Genomic DNA, 25,523 nt, shown 5'->3' with positions numbered 1-25,523 from the left:
AAAGTGATTTCTGCATAATAGGTCCCCTTTAAAAGTTTCTGTTATCTCACATTTGGTGTATACAGGCAAACTGCATGTTGCTTGTTTTTAGGACACAGTGTGAAGGGTTGAATTCACATTAATAATATGTACTTACGCCATGAGAATCACACTGAAATCCAGCCAGTTCCAGGGGTCCCTCAGAAATGTGAAGGGCCCGATGCAGAAACCCCGCGCCAGGATCTTTATCAACGACTCGAACGTGTAAATGCCAGTGAAAGTGTACCTGTGCATTAAAGTGAGAGAGAGAACGGAGGGACGAACAAACATTCAGACAATCAGGAATCAGAGAAATATCCCAAACACACAGATCACGAGCGCACACAGAGATGAGAAGCACATTCACAGTGCAGAAGCAGATGTGTTTAGTTTTTTTGTGACATGATGACAAGACAAACACTCGCGCTTGATGAACTACAGCTCATCAAGACCAGGATGAGCATTAAAATCCATGTTGACCGTCCAGCCTCCAGCAGTGGATGACAGATGCAGCATTCGCATTGCTCTTTTTCTCTCTCTCTCTCTCTCTCTCTCTCTCCGTCTATAAATTTATATTTAGTTTCACTCAGTTCAGTGTATCTGTGTAAATCTGCTTTGGGTGTTTGTAATCGTACCTCTCATCACATCTTGGACTGGTGCAATCGGCTTCATTGTGTTGCCTTTACTTCTGTTCTCCCACCAAACAGGCCCACACAGGAAGTTACGGAATTCCAGGAAGATTTGAAAAGAGTTCTAAACTAATTTTGATGCATGCACTGCTTTGAAGTTCGAATTTTCAGTTTCATTTAAGCAACTTAGAATTTTAATTTGAATCCCGTCTGGACCTGTTCATGAGCTCTGCACATGCTTCTACAAACATACAGTGGCCACAAAATGCATTTAGACATACTTATAAATATTGTACTTTAAAAGAATAAATTAATGGCATAAAAAAATAAATAATTGAATCGATTAACTTAACAAATCTTTAATGTTTTTAATTTAATAAATCAATATTATTGATTGATTTATTTCTTTAAGAAATAAATACATTAATTAATTAATTTTCCTTTGACTTAATCCATATGAATAAATGAATGCATAGATAAATGAATTCACTTTCTACTGACTCAGTGCCGATGAATAAATGAATGAATGAATAAATAAATAATTGAATGAATGCATTTTCCTTTGACGTAGTCCCTATGATTATTAAATAAATAATTTCATTCACTCTCCATTGACTCAGTCCTGGTGAATATATGAACTAATAAATAAATAAACAATTAAATTAATAATTAAATAAATAAATTCATTTTCTTTTGACTTACTCTTTATGAATAAATAAATAAATAAATAAATAAATAAATAAATAAATAAATAAATAAATAAATAAATAAATAAATAAATAAATAAATAAATAAATAAATAAATAAATAAATGCATTTTTCTTTGACTTGTTCGCTATGAACAAAAATTTGAACAAAAATTTCACTTTGTCCCTATGAATAAATGAATAAATAAATAAATGAACAAATGAATTCATTCATTCATTCTCCTTTAACTTAGCCCCTATAAATAAATGAATAAATGAATTTATTCATTCTCCTTTGACTTAGCCCTCATGAATGAATAAATTAATGAATAAATAAATAAAAAAACTGAATAAATAAATAAATTCATTCATCCATTTGACTTAGCCCCTATAAATAAATTAATAATATAAAAAATGAATAAATAAAATCATTCATTGTCCTTTGACTTAGCCCTCATGAATAAATGAATACATAAATAAATAAATTCATTCATTCTCTTTTGATTCAGCTCTCATGAATAAATGAATGAATGAATACATAAATAAATAAATTCATTCATTCTCTTTTGACTCAGCCCTCATGAATAAATGAATAAACAAATAAATGAATGAATAAACCCATTCTTTTATTTATTTTACTTTGACTTGGTCAAATATATGAATAAATAACTGAATAAATACATTAATTCATTCATTTTCCTCTGGCCTAGTTCCTATGAATAATAAATAAATAAAAAATAAAAAAATAAATAAATAAATAAATAAATAAATAAATAAATGAATGAATGAATGAATGAATGAATGAATTAATTAATTAAGCATAATGTATTATTTTATTCATATGCTGGGTCAAAAATGAAAAATTATTTTAATAAAATATAATTATTAATTATTTATAATATTACACCCTGCAGATATATTACTGTAATATGCACTACATTATTACAATGCAAAGAAATTATCAATATTTTAAGTGTGCAAAAGTCTTCAGACACATCATGCGGCCACTGTGTGTAATGCATACAGTTGAAGTTAAAATTAATCGCCCTCCTGTGATTTTTACTTTTTCTCAAATATTTCCCAAACGATGTTCAACAGAGCACGGAATTTTTCACAGTATTTCCTATAAATTATTTTTATTATTATTTGTTTATTTCAGCTGGAATAAAAGCAGTTTTTAATTTTTCAAAACCTATTTTAAGGTCAATATTATTAGCCGCCTTAAGAAATATTTGGATTGTCTACAGAACAAACCACTGTTATACAATAGCCCCTTTCACACAGTGATACCGGTAAATATCTGGAAAATTTCCGGAAAGACTTTACTGGTTTTTTTTAAAAAAGCGCTGTTCACACAGGCGAGGACGTTACGGAATTTTTCCGGAAAAGAGCATTCACACATCCATTCCAAAATACCAGTAAATTCTGACATCATTAACCACAAATGAGCTTTAAACAACTGCGCTTGTATTTGTAAACATTTGACTAAATTACAAACTATGTGGATGATCAATATTGTGAATATGTGCGTGTGCTGCCGCTCACAGGCTGTTTCACAGGCACACGCAAAGCTTGAAGGTAAACAAACAACGGCTTATCATAAGTATCTCATCGATGATTATTTACACAGTTGGCATTAAGAAGAACATATAAACGAGATCTGACTAACTTCTAGCAGCTAAATGTGTCTGGAAAAATATTCAAAGGCTTTTATTCTCATAAACCGCGCGGACGTAAATGCGACTGACTGTTGTGATTGGCTAAAGCAGACGTCTTACGTCAGTACGTTCTAGACGTGCACGCGCTTATTACGGTAATCTTCCTTCTGCATTCACACAGCGCAGCATTCCGGCAAATTGCCGGTAATGTTACAACTTCTCTTTCCGGAAAATAGCCAGAACGAATTTACCGGTATTTTCAAAAAGGACCTGTTCACACATACAACCTTTCCAGAAAATTGCCGGCAATTTTCCGGAAAGGTCTGTATGTGTGAAAGGGGCTAATGACTTGCCTAATTACCTTAACTTTGCCCTAATTAAACTAAAAAACCAAGCCTTTAAATGGCCCTTGAAACTGAATACTAGTATCTTGAAATTGGTTTTTAGAAATTACTTATTAAAACGACCATGTTTAGAAATATGGGGGCTAATCATTCTGACTTCAACTATAAATCTACAAATCTCGTATAATAGATCTCGGGGTTTGCTCTAAAGGGTGGTGAGAGGTACGACATCTCACTGGCTTGAAACAAATAGAAAATAAAACCAGGTGTTGCTTTGTGCATGCTTCTGTACATGCTGCAACACCTCTGCACATGGAGATTTGGAGATCGGCTTCATATGTGAGCTCAAACGGTGCAGAACGTCCACAGATGCCGGTCTTCATTAAAGGTCTGCGTGCTAAAGCCTCAGTTACTTACACTGCAGGCCACAATCATCTGAGAAAACAGCGGAAACATGGGATAAATCCGCTTCTGCTGGGGTGCTGCGGCTCTGACTGAAGCTGGAGATGATGGACAGACAAAAGCAGATCAAAACGGACAGACGGACTGACAGACGAACAGAACGCACGATGATTAGAACGCTAGAGCTGCACATGAGCACGACTACACACAAGCAGAAACACAGGGATACTGGAGCACACACACACACACACACACACACACACACACACACACACTGAACGATAGAGACTGAGGGATAAAACAATAGAAAGCCAAAGACAGAACAACAAAACTAAAGAACAATAGACAGAACGATAGAATAATAGATAGAATTATAGATAAATAGAACAATAGAACGGTAGAATGATAGAACGATGGACAGACAGTAAGATAGATAGATAGATAGATAGATAGATAGATAGATAGATAGATAGATAGATAGATAGATAGATAGATAGATAGATAGATAGATAGATAGATAGATAGATAGATAGATAGATAGATAGATAGATAGATAGATGGATGGATGGATAGATGGATGGATGGATAGATGATGGATGGATGGATGGAGACACAGACAAACAGACAGACAGACAGACAGACAGACAGTAAGATAGATAGATAGATAGATAGATAGATAGATAGATAGATAGATAGATAGATAGATAGACAGATAGATAGATAGATAGATAGATAGATAGATGGATGGATGGATGGATGGATGGATGGATGGATGGATGGATGGATGGATGGATGGATGGATGGATGGATGGATGGATGGATGGATGGATAGATGATGGATGGATGGATGGATGGATGGATGGATAGATAGATAGATAGATAGATAGATAGATAGATAGATAGATAGATAGATAGATAGATAGATAGATAGATAGATAGATAGATAGATAGATAGATAGATGATGGATGGATGGATGGATGGATAGATCGATGGATGGATGGATGGATGGATGGATGGATGGAAGGATGGATGGATGGATGGATGGATGGATGGATGGATAGATAGATAGATAGATAGATGATAGATAGATAGATAGATAGATAGATAGATAGATAGATAGATAGATAGATAGATAGATAGATAGATAGATAGATAGATAGATAGATAGATAGATGATGGATGGATGGATGGATGGATGGATGGATGGATGGATGGATGGATGGATGGATGGATGGATGGATGGATGGATGGATGGATAGATCGATGGATGGATGGATGGATGGATGGATGGATGGATGGATGGATGGATAGATAGATGATGGATGGATGGATGGATGGATGGATGGATGGATGGATGGATGGATGGATGGATGGATGGATGGATGGATGGATGGAGACACAGACAAACAGACCGACAGACAGACAGTAAGATAGATAGATAGATAGATAGATAGATAGATAGATAGATAGATAGATAGATAGATAGATAGATAGATAGATAGATAGATAGATAGATAGATAGATAGATAGATAGATAGATAGATAGATAGATAGATAGATAGACAGATTTAACCCATGTTCTTTTCATAAAAACAAACTGATTAAAGAATTCCTAACCATTATAACTGTGATGAATTAGCAATAATATTAATAAGAATAATAACATTCCCTTTAATGAAAGTTTCTGCTGCTCTAACAGTTTATGTCGCTTCATGACATCCATACCATGATTTCATTCCGCATGGCAAAGGTGCAATTAGCAGAGTCATGGTCATTAACTTACTTGCTAATTGAGGTTGACAAGCCAACAAACACCTGGCAAAGCTTTACATCAGAACAAACATTTCAGAGGTCAGAGGTAAAACACACTGAGAGAGATGCTGCATCCCAATTCGCATACTATCTGTCCTAGATAGTATTGGTAATAGAATTAGTGTCCTAAACTGTAGTATGTTTAAAAGAGTGTGCCAAAAGCTCCCGGATGCTCAACTATTTCTCTTAGAAGTGTTGTGTGAATTCTATCAGAACTACAAATTCTGAGAAAAAAATGTAAACAAACTACAAACATGGCGGACACACAAGTCCAACCGTCAAGTGGAAAGGCTTTGGTAATAACGTTTAAATAATTATTATTATCTAATAACATCTAGCCAGCTTTAATAAAGACATGTTTGGACTTTATCTTCTGAATGCACAATTATCCAAACACGCATGCATATCAGATTAACACACAGCTGAATCTCTAATATTGTAGGTTATTAAATATGAAAGAATGTGGATGATGTGTTGAGATGATTGACAGGTCTCATAACTAAGCAACAGAATGATCCGTTAATGAGGAAGTTTGTCTTCTCTTCTGATGCACACTCAAAAGTATGTACTATTTCTTAACAAAAAAGTACACATTATTAGAACGTAGTATAAGTATGTGAATTAGGACGCAGTAACAGCTTCAGGAGGAAGGACAAAAGATATGGGAGAAGAATTAGAGCAGATGATACTCACTCCACGTATTTGGCCCACTGCGCCGGTTCAGACATGGCCATGAAGCAACAGTTGGTCAGAATAGTGCACATAATGAAAAGACTGAATAAAGTAGAACAAGTTAAGAAAAATGATTCAACGCCAGTTCAAATATAACATGCTATCGGTAGCTCAAAGCATCAGCACAAATATATAATATACACAGATCAAGACATATTTCACAGTAATTCCAATGCTATCTCACAGCAGTTCATGACTTTTTGATTGAAAGCAATAGATAGAGAGATCAATACGACAATAGATACTCTAATATGAACGATAGATAGATAGATAGATAGATAGATAGATAGATAGATAGATAGATAGATAGATAGATAGATAGATAGATAGATAGATAGATAGATAGATAGATAGATAGATAGATAGATAGATAGATAGATAGATAGATGTGTGAACTATACTAGTATAAATATATGAACTATACTAGTACAAAGTATGCTAGTATACTAGTAAAAATATATGAATTAAACTAGTACAACTATATGAAGTATACTAGTACAAAGTGTATTAGTACAAAGCGTACTAGCACAAATATGTGAACTATACTAGTATAAATATATGAAGTATACTAGTAAAAAGTGTGCTAGTATGGTATACTGGTATACTAGTAAAAATAAATGAACTATACAAGTACAAAATTCTGACAAATGAAGTATACTATTACAAAGTGTACTAGTACAAATATGTTAATTATACCATTAACAATTATGCTAGTATATTGGTACAAACATATGAAGTATATGATTACAAAGTATACTAGTACAAATACATGAATTAAACCAGTACAACTATATAAAGTATACTAGTGCAAATATATGAAGTATACTAGTACAAAGTATATCAGAACAAAGTGTACTAGGACAAAGTATACTTGTACAACTTTATGGAGTTTACTATTACAAAGAATATTAGTACAAAACTTACTAGTTTATATATATGAACTATACTAGTATAATTATTTGAACTATACTAGTACAAAATGTGCTAGCATACTAGTACAAATAAATGAAGTATATTATTACAAAGTATTATAGTGCAAAGTATACTATTACAAATACATGAATTAAACTAGTACAACTATATGAAGTATACGGGCACAAAAATGTACTAGTACGAATATATGAAGTGTACTAGTAACAGTTATGCTAGTATATTAGTTCAAACATATGAAGTATATGATTACATAGTATACTAGTACCAATACATGAATTAAATTAGTACAAATATGTGAAGTATACAAGTACAAAGTTTGCTAGTATACTAGTAAAAATATATGAATTAAACCAGTACAACTACATGAAGTATACTAGTACAAAGTGTATTAGTACAAAGCATACTAATACAGATATGTGAAGTACACTAGTATAAATACATGAAGTATACTAGTACAAAGTGTATTAGTACAAAGCATACTAATACAGATATGTGAAGTACACTAGTATAAATATATGAAGTATACTAGTACAAAATGTATTAGTACAAAGCGTACTAATACAAATATGTGAACTATACTAGTATAAATATATGAAGTATACTATTACAAAGTTTACTAGTCTAAATATATAAAGTATACTAGTAACAATTAGGCTAGTATACTAGTACAAACATGTGTAGTATATGATTACAAAGTATACTAGTACACCTATATGAAGTATACTAGTACAGAGTATGCTAGTATACTAGTACAAATATATATGAAGTATACTTTTACAAAGTATATTAGTACAAAGCATACTAGTACAAATATATGAACTATACTAATAGAAAATGTGCTAGGATACTAGTACAAATATATGAAGTATATTATTACAAAGTAGTATAGTGCAAAGTATACTATTACAAATACATGAATTAAACTAGTACAACTATATGAAGTATACTAGTACAATGTGTACTAGTATAAATATATGAAGTATACTAGTACAAAGTATATTAGTACAAATAAACGAACTATACTAGTACAAAGTAAACTAGTACAAAAATGCTATAAGTGACAGAAATATAATTTAAGAATACTCCATGTATACTTCTACATTACTTAAGTACACTTAATAGAATGAACTTGAAGTATACTTCTCTTTTGTAAGCTTCCTAATGAGCAGTTTTACATATAACATATAAAGAGTAAGAGATTGTTGAGATGAAAACTTCTCCAGCGCATGTAAGTACAGTATATCATAATGACGGACGTGTTCATGACAGGGTTTCATTAGCGCAGGGCTGTTAAAGTCTAAAAGCTCATAACAGTAAATGACAGCTGCTTTTTTCTCCTGTGTGACGCAGAAAATTACAGCTGAGCTGAGGAAACGTGGGACTGGAAGTACAGTGTTTTAATGAAGAACACCTACAATGTTTTATTTTGGTCTTCTAGTGCTTTAAAGGTGTCCGTGTATGATTGTAATTCACTCTAATTATGCCCACAGCTTCAGCCAACATCAAATGCTTCAGCGCACATCGCCTTTAAATGAACTTTTACCTTCAGATTGTTTCTAATTTTACTTGTGATGGTGGTGACGGATTGATAGGCAGCATGTCTCAGTTTCATCTTATCCTCAATGACTTTTAAATGGACAATAATGAGCGCAATTATGGTTAAAAGGTGAAAGATTCGCTCTTCGCTTCTATAAATGTATTATTCGCTTGTGTCTTTTTAGCTTTTTCAGAGCAAGTCGTGATTGTGAATATAGTTAAAAAATATATATAAATACATACATATATATATATTTCTTTTCGGCTTAGTCCCTTTATTATTCTGGCGTCGCCCCAGCAGAATGAACCACCAACTTATCCAGCATACAGTATGTTTTACGCAGCCGATGCCCTTCCAGCTGCAACCCATGTCAGGGAAACATTAATACACACTCATTTACATGCATACACTACAAACAATTTAGCCTACATAATTGACCTGTACCGCATATCTTTGGACTGTGGGGGAAACCAAAGCACCTAGAGAAAACGCAGGGAGAACGATAAACAATTAAAATTAATTAAATGCTTAAATTAAATTAAATTAAATTAAAATGATAATAAAATAAGAAAAAACAGTGTTTGGTGGTTTAAAACAGTTTGACAATAAAATAAAATAAAATAAAATAAAAAAACAAAACAAACAAAACAAAACAAAACAAAACAAAATAATAAAACAAAACAAAACAAAACAAAACAAAATAAAATAATAAAACAAAACAAAACAAAACAAAACAAAATAAAATAAAATAAAATAAAATAAAATAAAATAAAATAAAATAATAAAACAAAACAAAACAAAACAAAACAAAATAAAATAAAATAATAAAATAATAAAACAAAACAAAACAAAACCGGCACGGTTGGCGCAGTGAGTAGCTTACAGCAAGAAGGTCACTGGTTTGAGTCCCGGCTGAGTCAGTTGGCATTTCTGTGTGGAGTTTGCATGTTGGATGTTGTTGGGTACTCCGGTTTCCCCAACAAGTATAAAAACATGTGGTACAGATGAATTTAGTAAGCTTAATTGTCTGTAGTGTATGTGTGTGAAAGAGTTTATGGATGTTTCCCAGTGATGGGTTGCGGTTGGAAGGGCATCCGCTGCATAAAACATGCTGGATAAGTTGGTGGTTCATTCCGCTGTGGCAACCACAGAATAATAAAGGGACTAAGCCAAAAAGAAAATTCATTTATTTATTTTCTTTTCGGCTAAGTCCCTTTATTAATCAAAGCTCGCCACAGCGGAATGAACCGCCAACTTATCCAGCACGTTTTTATGCAGCGGATGCCCTTTCAGCCGCAAACCATCTCTGGGAAACATCCATAAACTCTATCACACACATACACTACAGACAATTAAGCTTACTAAATTCATCTGTACCACATGTTTTTATACTTGTTGGGGAAACCAGAGTACCCAACAACATCCAAGCGAACGCAGGGAGAATATGCAAACTCCACACAGAAATGCCAACTGACCGAGCCGAGGCTCGAACCAGCGACCTTCTTGCTGTGAGGCGACAGCACTACCTACTGTGCCAGTGTGTCCCCTACGAAAAAAAAATGAATGACTAAAATTTAATTAAATTAAATTAAATTAAATAAATTAAATTAAATTTATTTTTAAATAAAATAAAATAAAATAAGAAACATTTATATACTATTAAATTGTATGGTTCATTCTGCTGTTGTGACCTCTGATAAATAAGGCACTAAGCTGATAGAAAATGAATGAATGAATAAATCAAAATACAAGTTGATCTTTTAAGAAAATACATAAAATAAAATAACAATAAAAGTAATTCGACTGAATAAACTGTAGGGTTATATCTGTGTTTGTTTTGGTGCATTTAAATATCAACAATAGAAAAACGGTCTCAGTGTGCCTTTAAATAGCTCATCATTTTAAGCAGTTTGATGCTGATCTCTTGACTGTGCTGGAGAGCTGAACTCACTGTACATCACAATCAGAGTCCCGTCAGCTCTGGAAAAGCCTCCGGAGTCTCCGATCGCTGTTTTTCTCTCTGATTTACAGCTCTTTCTAATGAGCCCAATCACTTGAGCGTTTGCAGACGGCGGAGCATCAATGCGCTCGTGTGCCGCCGCTGTTTAATCAAACGTGTTTCCTGGCTTCGGCTCTCCTGGGAAATCTGCTATTAGTTCGGATGTTTTTGCCGTGTGTGTAGGGGAGCCTGAAAACTGAACACTTTGAGCCGCTCCAATGCATCGTGTAAATGCATGCAAGTCGCCACAGGTGGACACGTGCTGTTTAACACACACACACACACATACACACACACTCCAGCAGCTATAGTGCACTTCAGTACAGAGCCGCTCAGACTTACACACATGTAGGGGGAACAATTTTTAAAAAGTTAAATAAAAGTAATGATAAAATAAATAAATAAATAAATAAATAAATAAATAAATAAATAAATAAATAAATAAATAAATAAATAAATAATAAAATAAAATAAAATAAAATAAAATAAAATAAAATAAAATAAAATAAAATAAATATCCCTGGTTCTGAAAACCACAAAATATAATTAAATAAAACAATCCCTGATTCTGAAAACCACAAAGTAAAGTAAAATGAAATGAAATGAAATGAAATGAAATGAAATGAAATGAAATGAAATGAAATTAAACTAAACTAAACTAAACTAAATTAAATTAAATTAAATTAAATTAAATTAAATTAAATTAAATTAAATTAAATTAAATTAAATTAAATTAAATTAAATTAAATATCCCTGCTTCTGAAACCAATAAAACAAACAAAAAAAAATCTCTGGTTCTGAAAGCCACAAAATAAAATAAAATAAAATAAAATAATCACTGGTTCTGAAAACCACAAAATAAAGTAAAATAAAAAAAATAATAACAAAATAAAATAAAATAAAATAAAATAAAATAAAATAAAATAAAATAAAATAAAATGAAATGAAATAAAATTGAATAAAATAATAAAATAAAATAAAATAAAATCAATTTAGTATATTTTTTATTTAATTTATATAATCTTTTAAAAACATGGATAAAAATACCAAAAAATAACTAAATCAATAAATAAAAAACTTAATAAACTAATAATTAAAGTTACCCTAATTAACTTTGACATATATTTAATTTAATTAGAATAAAATCAACAATCAAATAAAATTAAAAAATAAGATTATATTAAATAAATAGTAAATAATAGATTTAATAAATACAATTAGAGTGAAATATAGACGGACGGACGGACGGACGAACGGACGGACGGACGGACGGACGGACGAACGGACGGACGGACGGACGGACGGACGGACGGACGGACAGACGGACAGACGGACAGACAGACAGACAGACAGACAGACAGACAGACAGACAGACAGACAGATAGACAGATAGATAGATAGATAGATAGATAGAAAGATAGATAGATAGATAGATAGATAGATAGATAGATAGATAGATAGATAGATAGATAGATAGATAGATAGATAGATGTAGTAAATTATTATTTTGAGTTGGAGAAGAAAACTCTAATAATGTAAAACTGATAAACACAATATACATTTTTCCACCGTGTGATTTTATGTTTATATTCAATAAAGCATCTGGCGGCATGACTGAGCTCTACAGGTTTGATCCAGCACCAGTATGAACAGTATGAGCATCTCTCTATCAGACTGGTATAAGTGGTCTGGATGTGCGGCGGCCTGTCGGACCCTAAATGGGGTGTGAGGTGAAGGGAGACGCAGTCGAACAGACCGACACCTCCAGCGCAACCCTGTTCACCTGCTTATCAACACCACAGCAAAGTGTCCGCAGCCCAGCACTCCTGAACACCTCCAGCCGGCCGGGACACTATTTATAGCCGGATGGAGCTTTGGGAAAACACAGACATCTGAACTTGGCTTTGTTGAGCAGCGCTCATACGTGCCATAGTCTGAATGTCAGACCCTGACAACACGCACTGCTGCTGTTTTAAACTGTACACTCCTCAGCGTTCAGCTTTAGACTCAATGTTATACTTTGGTCAATATGAAAAGAAAGTTGAGATTGTACTTTTTTCTCTTTAGTGTTGTACATATACTTGAAAGGGTCCTGAAATGAGAGAAAAAAACGGGGGATGGTGCAGATTGATCAATGTCCGAATTCAAAAGCAGAAATGAGACACCCATAACCCCGCCCTTAATCAATAATAGCCCTGCCCCGGAGAACTGATGGCTCCGCCCTATAGAAATGAAAGCCTCACCCAAGAGGACTGATAGCTCCGCCCAACAGAAATGAAAGCTGCCCCCTAGAGGACTAATAGCTCCGCCCTACAGAACTGATAGCTCCACCCTAGGGGATTGATAGCTTCACCCTACAGAACTGATAGCCCCACCCTCTAGCGGACTAATAGCTCCGCCCTAAAGAAATAAAAGCCCCACTCTAGAGGACTGATAGCTCCACCCTACAGAAGTGATAGCCCCTCCCTCTAGCGGACTGATAGCTCCGGAATAAAGAAATTAAAGCCCCACCCTAGGGCAATGATAGCTCCGCCCTGAAGAAATGAAAGCCCCGCCCTAGAGGAATGATAGCTTCGCCTTAAAGAAATGAAAGCCTCACTCTAGAGGACTGATAGCGCCACCCTACAGAAGTGATAGCCTCTTCCTAAAAAAATGATAGCTCTGCCCTACAGAACTGATAGCCCCGGCCTAAATGACTGATAGTCCTGCCCCAGAAGACAGATAGCTGCACCCTACAAAACCAATAGCCCCACCCAACAGGACAGATAGCTCTGCAGTAAAAGACTGATATCCCCTCCCTAAAGGACTGATAGCCCCACCCTTAAAGGATTGACAGCCCCTCCATAGGAGAACTGATAGCTCCGCCCTAGATGACTGATTGCCTCTGCCTCAAAAGAACTGATAGCCTTGCCCTAAAAGATAGATGGCACCACCCTAGAAACTGATAGTCCCGCCTTAGAAGATGGATAGCTCTGCCCTACAGAACTGACAGCCACGCTCTAAAATACTGATAGTCCCTCCCTAGAGGACTGATAGCCCCGTCCTAGATGACTGATTGCCCCACCCTCTAGAGGACTGATAGCCCCGCCCTAAAGGATTGATAGCACTGCCTAAAAATCTGATAGCCCTGCATTAAAAGATCCATAACTTTGCTCTAAAGGCACTGATAGCCACGCCCTCTAGAGGATTGATAGCCCCGCCCTAAAGGATTGATAGTACTGCACTAAAACTCTGATTGGCCTGTTTTAAAGGACTGATAGTCCAGCCCTAAAGGCACTGATACACCTGCCCTAGAAGACTGATATCACCACCCTAAATGATTCATTGCCCAGCCTTAAAAAACTAAAAGCCCCACCCTTAAGAACTGATAGCCCTGCCCTAAAGGACTGATAGCCCCACTCTAACGCCCTATTCACACGGGGCTTCAGCGTCAACGCTTGACAGAGGGCGTGTCTGAAGTTGGAGCTGAAACGATCGTCATAGAAGCGTCAGCCAATGAAATTCAGTCAGCAATAGGCCACTGTCTGAGCTGGTGTATTTGCATACAGCGATCTGATTGGCTGACGCTTCCGTCGGCGCTTGAAAAGTTGAGCTGGTCCCAACTTCTGCAGCGAGGAACGCTTCTGACGCCGGAACGCCGCCGACGGATCCACAATGCAGTTCGGCAACGCCTGACGTCACCCATTCAAAGTGAATGGGAAGCGTTGACGCTGAAGCCCCGTGTGAATGGGGCGTAAAGGACTGATAACCCCACCCTAAAGGGCTGATAGCATCACCTTAAATGAGGGAAGTTTATGGTTTTTGATAAAAGTTTATGAGCGCAAATTACGAAATAATAAATGGCACAGATACATTGTTTATCACAAGCACTACTACATACATATCAAAATAAGAAGAGTACATTTAGATTTCATGTCATCTTTAAAAGCCCTAAAAGGAGAAATAAAAATAGACAGAAATAGGTCGATAGTTGGTGTACAGTAACACTGAGTCCTATACACAGGTGAGATAATGCAATCAACAAGAGGAGAATCAATTCTTTTTTTTTATGAAGCACTGAGCTGAGTAGCTCCGCCCACTAACAAATCTCATTGGCTGTTATTCATCAAAAACATTCTGATTGGCTGTGATTGTGTCAGACTCTGCAGCACTACATATTTGATGAGCTTCTGGTATGAGTTATGATTTTATATCATTCAAAATGAGATGTGTCAAGTATTATTATATGATATTATTATTATTATTATTATTATTGTTATTATTATTATTATTATTATTATTATTATTATTATTATTGTTGTTATTATTATTATTATTATTTTTATTATTATTATTATTGTTGTTATTATTATTATTATCATTATTATTATTATTATTATTGAATACATTATATTTTTCTTAGCTATTATATTATTATATTTTAATAGATATCATTATTATTGTTATTATTATTATTATTATTATTATTATTATTATTATTCAATACATTACATTTTTCATTGTTATTAAATTATTATATTTTAATAGATATTATTATTATTCTATAATATTTAATACATTACATTTTTCACAGTTATTATATTATTATATTTTATTAGATATTATTATTATTATTATTATTTAATACATTATATTTTTTTCATAGATATTATATTATTATATTTTAATAGATATTATTATTATTCTTTAATATTTAATACATTACATTTTTCATAGTTATTATATTATTTTATTTTATAAGATTATTTAATAAATGTTAGTGTGGGAAAGTACGTTCAGAAATAAATAAAATGTATTATTGTGTACTGTTTACTGAGCTTTTGAAGCAAAATTATTAGTAAATAAATTGAGAATGAGAAATGCTGCATTGTCAACAAGCTAAAATAATGTTAGCCTCTCTCTCTCTCTCTCTCTCTCTCTCTCTCTCTCTCTCTTTCTCTCTCTCTCTCTCTCTCTGCTTTTTTTTTTTTTTTTGCTACTGTAGTAAATATCCTTGCTTTTGAAACCCTGCATGCCTCATTACAGATACAGAAATGAATTTGTTAAGGAAAATTTGTTAAGTTCATAGTAAAATCTCTGACATTTTCTCCATTGGCTTTTCATTTAAACTCATTGCATCCAACACTACATCAGATTTTCTAAGCACCTGCTCTTTCATGGTCTAAGTTTATCCAGCAGCCTGTGAAAATGCACAAAATGCCCTGATATTGTGCAATATTCTGACATTTTCAGGTAGAAGCACTTGCACAATCAATGCAGACGTTTCCAGAAATCACCATGTCGCCTTCATTGGCAGCAGAAAGGATATGAGTGTACTAAAATCCGTATTGATGCTCTTCTAATGGGATGAAAAGGGCTAAAAATATAGAGTGCAGACGTGGCACTAAACCGGAAGATGGCCTTCCCTTTGTTCAGTACTATAAAAGTCTGTTGAGAGAGAAGAGAAAGGTTAGTTAGCCACATAAAAACTCACCAGGGACATTTGATCTCAAACATTTATGAAATATGAGCAGAAGGAATTTGCATAAATGGCTTAGTGAATGATTTAAATGCACAAAATCAGCTCACTATTGATACACTTATGCCCTGTTCTGTACAATAATAATGTATGTTTAGCACTGAAATTGAGAGGATAGAAAATGCATAAAAATCTTTTCATGTTATTATTAACTATATCAGCGTTTAAATGTTTAGTGTAAGTACTTAGTATTAATGTTTTAATAAATATTGCTATTATTTTAGTAAGCATTTATATATATATATATATATATATATATATATATATATATATATATATATATATATATATATATATATATATATATATATAATAAATGATAAAATTTTATTAAAAATGACATGAAATAATTGTAAACATTTTTTATTTAAAATAAAATAAAATATTTTTTAAATTAAATTAAATTAAATTAAATTAAATTAAATTAAATTAAATTAAATTAAATTAAATTAAATTGGCTCACTTTTACAAGCTACAAGAAAGTTTGTGTTTGAGTTTAAAAGTTTGAGGTTGATAAAATGTCCAATATTTCTGAAAGATCTTTAATTCTAATTGGATTTTAGAAAATATGTTCTAATCAATAGAATTTATTATTTAGAAAACATTTATCAAAGTAAAAATGTTAATAAATTTACTATTTAAAACACCCCCTTTTTATTTGACTGTTTTAAATGTTTTAAATGTTGTGTCCACTATGTTTTAAAATAGAAAAATAATAAATATACATTACATACGAAATCTAAACTGAAATAAAAACTGAAACTGAAATTCTTGTTACTCAAACAGTTATTTTCAGTATCACTACTCCAAAAGTAATTTTCTGGTTCTGAAACCAGATTATTATTTTTTTTAATTAAATAAAATAAATTTTTTAAATTCAATTAAATTCAATAGAAAAGTTAAATTAAATGAAATTAAATATATTAATAATTAAAAATATATAATAAAATATATTTTTAAATTTATTTAATCAAAGACAGTAAAATTGTTAATAGCATAACAAATTAAAAACGTTTAAAATTTATTCCTGTTGCTTGATTTTCAGAATCGCGACTCCAGAATTACATCAGAATACGTTTGATACATTGTTGATACATTTGTATCATTTGAAACACTCCATATTCCAGCAGCATTCTAAACAGAATCTTCAAAAGAACAGTATTTGAATTGGAATCTGCTGTGACACTTCAACTGTCACTTTTCTAATCACAGAACATTTCTTCATGAGGCTGATATAAACACATTTGTTCAAGGCAGACTGTAGTCATAATGATGAAGTAATACTCGGGAGTGCACAAACACAGCACTGCTTTCCTTTGGGGTCTCAGCGGGAGCAGAAAGGCACTCTGGGGACTCGTGTCTGTCTCCATGGTTCAGGGTATCGGGAGCTTTTCTTCACAAACACGCCTTTTGGTTGCCCAGGATTCACGGCCCCCTCGCGGAGCTCGATTTACGCCATCTCCACATCACATAAATAATGCGAGGAGTCACGGCGCAAAGAATAATTGGAGGCAGGAGGCATCAGGGTCAGCATAGGCAGTTGAAGTCAAAATTATTCGCCCTCTTGTGAATTTTTATTCTTCAAATATTTCCAATATTATGTTTAAGAAAGATTTTTCAATATTTTTTCTTCTGGACAAAGTCTTATTTGCTTTAATACAGCTAAAATATTTACTATTATTAGAGTTCTTAAAGTCTACATAAACTGGAAACTGTGCCTGCTTTACTTTTGTTTTTTTTTTTCTTTTTGAATAGTGACACAGAAAAATAAAATATTACATGAGAAAATAGTGGGTTTGAGTTATTGAGTTCTTACAACCAAAGACTCTAAAATACACAAGACATGTCACTCGTATAGTTTTGACGAATGAATCGAATGAAGCTGCGCCTACTAGTGCAAGAGGCAATCACTGATCACCACAGACTGATGTTTCCTTGGGGAAGAAGATCACACCAGACGTGTGCTTTCAGTGAATACTTGCTTCACAGACATAAGAAATATATCAACATAAAGCTTAAAATCTGTGATTTTACATGAATTGAGTGCACTTAAAAACAAAAGTTTTCTGGTTTTGTAATCTGTATGAAATGAACGTGAGGTACGGTTCGTACTGTCAAACGCACATCACATGACAGCAACTACTCAAACACCAACAAACACACTGCAAAAAATGCTTTTCTTACTTACAGTTTTTGTCTTGTTTTTAGTCCAAATATCTACAAATTCTTAAATCAAGAAGCATTTTCTAGACAAGCAAAACATATTGCCTTGTTTTCAGAAATAATATGCCAAAATGAAGCGAGTTTTTCCTTAAATCAAGAAAAATAATCTGCCAATGGGGTAGACAAAATAATCTTGTTTTTCGATTTGTGATAGGATTATTTTGCTCACCCCATTGGCATTGAGTGCAATTGTTTGTGTTGAATACTTTATTATTATTATTATAAATTTCCATATCTGCAATGCCTGTTTTTAGCTTTTTTTTTGCAGTCCACTTAGAATCTAACTTGGAAATCATTTTTTTTCTGTATTGCCATTGATTGTTTTGAAATTCAAATGGCACTAACATGCATGTGTTTTAATTTCTGTAATAAACATGGCTGTCAAGCCAGGATCTTGATGGTTTATTGTGGGTATGTTGTTTACATGAAGAAATCTGTGTTACAAGTTAAACAAAAACTCTAATAAACAATTATATTTTGAATTTAAGTAGTTTTTGTCTTGTGTTTACATTCATTTTACATTTGAATAGCCAAAATTACAAGTTTTAGTCTTTTAAATGTGATTAATCGCGATTTATTTTAAAAAAAAGTGTGATTAATTAGTTAATTATTTTAATCGATTGACAGCACGAGTTTAATTTGATTATGACCCTAATAAGATTAAATTAATCAAAATTTGCTGTTTACGTGGTAGACTCTTAATCAGGGTGTCATCTTAATCGTATTAATATGGCATTATTGGTGTTCATGTAAACCTACTCAGTGAGAGCTAACAAAATCTTTATTTAGTTTTGATTTCATTTGTAATATTAGTTTTGGATTGTGTCCAGAACAAACCATCCTTATACAATTATTTGCATAATTAACCTTATTTACCCTAATTAAACCTTTAAATGTTACTCTAAGCTGAATACTAGTATCTTAAAGAATATCTAGTATATTATGTGCTGTCATTATGGCAAAGAGAAAATACATCAGTTTTTAGAAATGAGATATTAAAACTAATATGATTAGAAATGTGTCAAAAAATCTCTCTGTTAAACAGAATAGAAAAAATATTAAAGGATTACAATACTGTGCTCAGTCTGTGTGTCTTTCTCAGTGCTGTGCCCTCTGTAACCCCTGTAAAGAGCCTGCGTTCTCCACCCTTATGTTCTCTATCCTTATGTAACATCTAGGTCAAGTTTGCCTCTATTTGTTTCCATTTTCCTCACATTACCTCTGGGAGATCATCTGCCAACTGCAGGTCCACATCTGAATTTGGAGAGGGATAGGAAAACCAACCCGAGCTGAGGTTTAAACAAGCGTCACGTCACTTTAGGAGTAAATAAACTCATCCAGCATGAGGAGAAGTGATATTAAAGCCATAGCTTTAATCATCTGCTCACTATTTGACTGTTTTAAAATGTCATTTCTCAAATCAAAAATTTCGCTCCCACTTTATATTAAGGGGTCTTCATTAAACATACTCCAAGGGATAGTTCATTGTACTGAAGTACATTTGCCACAGTGCGTTGTCCCAAATTATTAATTGAAGTGATAGTTCACCCAAATGTACACACCCTTTACTTGTTTCAGGTCTTTAAGTGTTTCTACAAAATCTGAAGAAGATATTTTGAAGAATGCTGAAAACCTGCAACCATTGACTAAACCATTAACAAATACTAAAGAAGTCACTGGGGTGTCACGGTGACGCAGTGGGTAGCACAAAACCTCACAGCAAGAAGGTCGCTATCAATCACCATTATGACGCACTTGGTGCACCAATCAGGAGCTGATCCGCTGTTTAGCACGAGCGATTGGCTTACCACCAAACTCCTCACTTGAGTCGGCCAGCCTCTTCATGTGTGTTTGTATTATTTTTTTTGTTGCTGTTGTTGTGTAGTTTGTTTTTCGTTTAAGTGCTTTATTTATTAGATAAGTTTCTGCAGATCAATTCAGTATTTATAATTGGATTATCAGATAAGCTCTTTGTTTTGCTAATAATTAACAGGGTGTCCTTTACGAGAACTCTCGTAATTTTGAGCAGCACAGTGTTTTTGTGTTATAGTTTATGGAGGAGTTGCCACATTTGTAATTATGTTTTGGAATAGGTAGGAAGTTTAGTTAAGCGTCGCATACGCTGAAGATTACGGTTTTATTTCTCCATTTTTCTTTGGATAGTTAGTTTAGTGGGTCGGGGTTTAGTTAGATTATTTTACTATACTTATTTCTTTGTTTTCGTAACACTCCTGTTTTTTGCTTAATTCGGTTATTTTAAATTACATTATAAATTCCGATATTCATTGTTTGATATGCTCTGTTTAATAAATTGATCATTTTTGTTTCACTTATCCATCTGTTGTGTTTTCTCATTTTCACCCAGCACCATTAGAGACTCACTGAATGTTACGTTTCATCCAACATAACAACTTAAACACTTAACACACGTTATGCTTAAATCACACCCAGAACTCAATAAAAGAACAAGCACAACCCTTGTTAGACCGGGGTGCAAACCATATTTCTACGTTCTTAAAATAGCAAAAGTGGATTCAGACACGCCCTTAATGCTTTTGCAACATGCGCTTTAGACTTTGCGCCTAGATCATTAAAATAGAGCTCAATAAGTACATTGTGCTTATTTTTTTGACAAATGCAACTGGTAGTTCAGGCCACTTAATATGAAGTGAGACCAAATTTCAGTATCATTACTCCAGAATTCCATAAGAATACAAACATGTATGTAACATTTTTGATACATTTGTTGCATTTTTGATACATTTGTTACATTTTTGATACATTTGTTGCATTTTTGATACATTTGTTACATTTTTGATACATTTGTAGCATTTTTCAAACATTCTACATTCCAGCAGCATTCTAAATAAAATCTTGAAAAGAACAGTGTTTGAATTCAGATCTGCTGTGATCCTTTAACTGTCACTTTTCATTCTAATAAAGCTTCACGTCACTTTAGGAGTAAATGAACTCATCCAGTATGAGGAGGAGGAGTGATATTAAAGCCATAGTTCAGCCAAAAATGCGCAGTGTGGCATCATCCGCTCGCCCTCGTGTTGCTCAACACACAAAAGAAGTTATCCAGCTCTGAAGGAGATTTGAGCCTTAAGGCCAAGAGTGAGCTTTTCAGAAAACCAGCTCAATTTGCCCAGCACTATGCACTCATGTTTTCTAGTTGCGATTAATTGCTGAAGCTTTTATGATGATACACTAAGGCTCGAAATTGCAACCGTTTTGTGTTCACCGCATGCTCAGATTTAGGAGACATTTATGCAGAATGCATCTTTGTACCTAAAAACATTAAAACGCAGGACTTGGGATTAGTTTAAAACAGTCATCATGTCAAATTTCAACAGTAAACAAACCCCACAATGCTTGCCCCGCCTTCAAGCTCTTCTGATTGGCACACCACTCTAGAACTGAACGTGAATGGAAGTCAATTATTCAGTCAGCGCTTTCTGCCTTCAGATGACAGAGAGATACAGCCACAAAAATATAAAGAGCTGAAGATGAGAGGATGAAAATCTCACTAACAGATTTTGTTTTAGAAAACACCTAAATAATGGCACATCTGATTAGTAATACACTTTTCGAAGAGTGAATAATACTCCTAAGCCATTCACTGAAAAATCTTTATGACAGAGTTCAGGTCACAGTGTTTCTTGCTGAATCTACTGTACACACTTTAAGCGTGAGATGTTCTATTTAATCCTTCATATATTTGTCAGGATGATTTCAAATGCAATAAATCTGTTAATATAAAGCTTGTAGCAATGGTGCACATAATATTATGACAATGACTATGAATATGAATATGACTAAATTTTGGCTGGTGCTTCTACATTTTTAAGTTAGAAGCACCAGTGCTACCCAGCAAAAAGGTTCATTTCGAGCCCTGTACACTGTAAAAAAATAAAAGATTTAAAGTTGAAAAAAAAAACTGAATAATACATTTTTAAGTTGAATCAAATTAACTTTTTAAGTGAAACTTTTCTTAAATTAAAAAAAAATGAGTTGAATCCTGATCAACTTGTTATGACTTTTTGACGGTTAATTTCAGTGTATAAAAACAGAAATCAATGACTCGCGAGGTTAAAACATTAATAATAATCATGGCCAGAAAGAATCTGCTGACATTTTTAGCTATTTCTGCACAGATTTGTGTAAAAATTCTGATTTATGCGGAATGATTTTGGAAGTATCATCATTCATTCATTCATTCATTTTCTTTTCGGCTTAGTCCCTTTATTGATCCGGGGTCGCGCAGCAGAATGAACCGCCAACTTATCCAACAAGTTTTTACACAGCGCATGCCCTTCCAGCCGCAACCCATCTCTGGGAAACATCCACACACTTATACACACACACACTTATTCACTATGGACAATTTAGACTACCCAATTCACCTGTACCGCATGCCTTTGGACTGTGGGGGAAACCGGAGCAGCCAGAGGAAACCCACGCAAACGCAGGAAGAACATGCAAACTCCACACAGAAACGCCAACTGACCCAGCTGAGGCTCGAACCAGCGACCCAGCAACCTTCTTGCTGTGAGGCGACAGCACTACCTACTGCACCACTGCTTCGCCCTAGGAAGTATCATCATTAAAACTTAATATGTGAAATTAAAAGGAATACCTTTCATAACTTTTATTTAATGTTTATTTAATGCAAATCCAATTAGATCCACTTAATTGGTAAATAAAGCAAGTCTCTCATATAATATCTCTACCAAAAGACAGAAAATATGACTTTACAAACTGTATTGTAAGTAAATCTAATGAACATTTTCTTATTTGTTAACAATATTACTGAAATTAATTTAAAAACTGAATGAATATGAGTTTATAATCATTTACACAAGAAAATAAATAGGCTCAATGATAAGCAAAAAAACTGTGGATTTCTGCACCCCCAGATTTTGTGTGGGCCTAATAATTACAAATAATATTTGTGTTTATTGTCACAACAAGACAATAAGATTTGTTGCAAATTTGGCAAAAACTCAGCACAAAATCAATCAGTTTAGTCACAGAAAAAATCTGATTTTTTTCCCACAAAATTCTGAAGGGACTGATATATACAGCTGAAGTCAGAATTATTCGCCCCCTTTGAATTTGTTTTTCTTTTTTAAATATCTCCAAAATGATGTTTAAGGGAGCAAGGAAATTTTCACAGAAGGTCTGATAATATTTTTTCTTCTGGAGAAAGTCTTATTTGCTTTATTTCGGCTAGTATAAAAGCAGTTTTTAATTTTTTTAACACCATTTTACGGTTAATATTATTAGCCCCTTTAAGCTATATATTTTTGTTCGATAGTCTACAAAACAAACCACTGTTACACAATTACCCTAGCCTGCCTAGTTACCCTAATTAACCTGGTTAAGTCTTTAAATATCACTTTAAGCTGTATAGAAGTGTCTTGAAGAATATCTAGTCTAATATTATTTACTGTCATCATGACAAAGATAAAATAAATCAGTTATTAGAGATGAGTTATTAAAGTTATTATTCGCTTCAGCATCAAACTGAATGTGCATGGTGTTTTAAGAAGTAGTGCATGTATTAATGTTAGCACATTTCTAGCATTTCAGCATGATTCAGCACATTTATTCAGCACAAATAAATGACTTTTCCATCATCCGTCTTAGAGCTTCATCACTGTTGAATGTTAAGATCAGCACAGATGTTCTGCACAAGCCCTTGGGGGCTTCGTAACGTCACTGTGCACTGTAAAATATACTGTTAATTAACAGTTAATTTAGTGATTCACGAGTGTTTGGGTTTATTTGCGGTTGTGAATTGCATTATGGGATGTTGATCTCTGCTCTGTCCACTTCTGATGTTTGAAATTTAACAAAAGTTCATTCAAAAGTGGCTTTACTGACATTTTATGTTAGTAGCTGTAAATAATATAATGTATCATAAATAATATGTAGAGAAATAAATCTGTAAAATAACAGAAAATGTGCTGCAGTTTATTACGAGGTTTCTGTAGCGTAATATACAACACCAACACAGACAATATGGCACTGCACACTAATGCACATGATAATAAAAGTCACTTTTTACAACTTCTCAAGGTTAAAAGTTGTTCCCATGCATCCCATAATGCAATTTAAAAGCATAATTAAATGGGAAAAAATAAAAACAGGAATTTCAAAGATACAAAAAAACTGCTAATGTAGAGATATTTTTGCAGTGAACATCCAAATAATGGAGAGTAAATGCAGCTTTTCTTTTCTGATTGTCCTTTCTGATTGTGATCTGATCCTCGCGGGTGTCAACAAGCACACTTAATACACTGAAAAACCAGAGCGCACGGAGAGCCACGTGCTGAAATAGTGATCATTCTTCAAGAGAATGGCTGAAGGAGAAGCACACGCTACACTGATACCAACACACCAAACCGAAACACAACTTGAGGACACACTCGTGCTGGGGTGCTAAAGCTGAGCTTAACACTTTCGACGGGGGTGCTAAAAAACATTTTACATTGAGAATGCAATGAAAGTAATGAAAGCTTCATCTAAATAGTATGCAAATTCAGCTACTGTGAGTTTTTATAAGCTTAAAAAAGGCATTAAAAGTTTTATTATTATTATTATTATTATATATAATAACAATAATAATTTTTCCTTATGTATGTATGTTTTTGTATATACAGTTGAAAGCAGAAGTTTACATACACTCTAAAAAAAGCAACATAACCATTTTTGGTCTGATGGTAAATCATACTAAACGTTTACTATTTTAGGTTCATAAGGATTACCTTTTTTCTTGCTAAATGCCAGAATAATGAGAGATTTTTTAAATTATTTATTCATTTATTTGGAGAATTCCAGAATTATTAATTTCTAGACAGTCAAAAGTTTACACACATTTCCTTGGTATTTTTAGCTTTGCTTTTAAACTGTATAACTTTGGTCAAATGTTTTGTGTCTCCTTCCACAAGCTTCTCACAATAGTTTGCAGGAATTTTGGCCCATTCCTCCTGACAGAATTGCTGTAACTGAGTCAGATTTGTAGG

At 33.4% G+C, this 25,523-nt stretch overlaps 1 protein-coding gene across 4 annotated transcripts in view; it reads right to left on the bottom strand.

Moving 5' to 3' along the window:
- The window catches only part of scn5lab (sodium channel, voltage gated, type V-like, alpha b), a 251,401-nt gene that overhangs the window by 170,444 nt on the left and 55,434 nt on the right, over window positions 1-25,523 (bottom strand). For all 4 annotated transcript variants that reach the window (XM_087308804.1, XM_087308807.1, XM_087308803.1 and 1 more), the window contains 3 exon segments: window positions 16,060-16,178; window positions 6,244-6,333; window positions 137-265 (listed from right to left, as the gene is read on the bottom strand). In XM_087308804.1, the coding sequence (XP_087164930.1) occupies window positions 137-265; window positions 6,244-6,333; window positions 16,060-16,178 (338 nt within the window).

The sequence above is a fragment of the Danio rerio genome, chromosome 24, assembly GCF_052040795.2.
Source record: "Danio rerio strain M-AB ecotype USA chromosome 24, GRCz13ab, whole genome shotgun sequence".
NCBI classification, from domain to species: Eukaryota; Metazoa; Chordata; class Actinopteri; order Cypriniformes; family Danionidae; genus Danio; species Danio rerio.
Note: the sequence above shows the minus strand (reverse complement) of the source record. Positions and strands in the feature narration are given on the sequence as shown.